Below are 1,522 nucleotides of genomic sequence, written 5' to 3'. Positions count from 1 at the left end.
TTGGAGCGTTTGTCACTGGGCTGTATTGAAGGCACCCAAGGGAGGGGATGGGGCGCGGAGCTGGGGGCAGGCGGTGGCACGCCTGGGCTTCACCTTCCTGTGCTTTAATTAATAAATTACAGGGATAAAGAAAAGAAAAGTTTCCGGAGATCGAAACCAGGTGGCTCAGGCCACGCGGCGTCAGCTGTGAGCGGGACCCTATATGAAATATTCCTCTTTCTCCTTGGCTGGGTCATCCTCCATCTGCACGGCCGTGTCCGCCTCCGCCGCCGGCTGCTCGTAGGTGAGGTAGCTGCCCTTGTTTCTGTACAGGTAGATGACGATGACCACCAGCACCGTCAGCAGGGTGAGGAACACCAGGGTGATGACCACTGAGGGGAGAAGGGGAGGAGCGGCGTTCAGCCCCGCGCGGTGCGTGGGGGGCGGCGGGCGGCGGGCGGCCCCTACCTGCGATGACGGCCGTGTTGGCTGCTTCGTGGGGAGCGGGGGGGTGAGCCTTCTTCAGCCCCGGCGTTGTCAGCTCTTCTCATGGAATGGCAGAATCGTTCCGGTTGGGTTGGATGAGACCTCCGAGATCACCCGGTTTGACCCCAACGCATCCCGGCATCCCCAGGCTCTGAGACTCCTCTGGGAACGGTGACCCCACCGCCTCCCTGGGCAGCCCGTGCCAGCCGCCGACCCATCCCACTGTGCCCACTCGTGATCCAGATGGGACAGCACCTCCAAGGTCAAATCTGACCCCAACCCATCCCACCGTGTCCGCTCGTGGACTCATTAAGGTCACGGAGTCGTTAAGGTTGGAGAAGACCTCTCTCACTAAGCCCAAATCCCAGTGCTCAGCCCGTCCCCACCGTGCCCCAAGCCTTACCTGGGGGGAGCGTGGGCAGAGCCCCCTCCATGGCATCGGCGCGGGCGAGCTCGGGCTCAGGGCTCCTTCACAACTGCAGAGAGAAGGAAGGGACGCGGTTATTGCTGCCGTGCGAGCGGGGCAGGAGGGGAGCAGCGGGCATCTGGGCAAAGCGGCCGCGTTTCGCCGTTTGCTCTCCAAGGTGAAGTTTTGCAGGGCTGCAGCATCGCCTTCACCCCCACGTCCTCACAGAGCTTTGCAAATCGGGCACGGGGAGCTGCTGCAGCCCCAGCCGTTCATCAGAGCTCCCTCCCATGCACCATCCCCATCCCAGCAACCACCTCTGCAACCCCTAAAGCGATGCTGCGCTGCTGCAGCCCGGGGGCAACGGCTCCTGCACCGGGCACGAGTGACTCAGCGCTCTGCAGGGAGGCACCGCTAGATGTCAGGAGCAATTACATTTCCCCCCCAGAAGAAAATAAATAAATCAATAAGAAGGGCAAACTGAGCAGCGGGAGCGAGCAGAGCGGGCATCGCTCACGCTGCCGACCCGGGTTTGCACAGCGTGGAGCAATGCTGGCGTTGCTCCTGCCCTGCTGGCCCCACGGGGACTCGGAGCTGCTCGGCTCGCTGCTCCCCTCCCGCAGCACTTTGCATTCCCTGCTCACGGGGTGC

The 1,522-nt window shown here is 62.8% G+C and overlaps 1 protein-coding gene across 1 annotated transcript in view; it reads right to left on the bottom strand.

The window, feature by feature from the left end:
- The window catches only part of SMAGP (small cell adhesion glycoprotein), an 11,050-nt gene continuing 9,528 nt past the window's right edge, over positions 1 to 1,522 (bottom strand). The window contains exons 2-4 of the mRNA XM_021379193.1: positions 869 to 941; positions 448 to 522; positions 1 to 371 (exon numbers count right to left, since the gene is read on the bottom strand). Of these exons, the coding sequence (XP_021234868.1) occupies positions 199 to 371; positions 448 to 522; positions 869 to 899 (279 nt within the window). The 5' untranslated portion in view covers positions 900 to 941 and the 3' untranslated portion in view covers positions 1 to 198. The remainder of the gene's footprint in view (positions 372 to 447; positions 523 to 868; positions 942 to 1,522) is intronic.

Source organism: Numida meleagris, chromosome 32 (genome assembly GCF_002078875.1).
Source record: "Numida meleagris isolate 19003 breed g44 Domestic line chromosome 32, NumMel1.0, whole genome shotgun sequence".
Classification (NCBI taxonomy): domain Eukaryota; kingdom Metazoa; phylum Chordata; class Aves; order Galliformes; family Numididae; genus Numida; species Numida meleagris.
The sequence above is the reverse complement of the archived record's forward strand: the minus strand, read 5'-3'. Positions and strand labels throughout refer to the sequence as shown.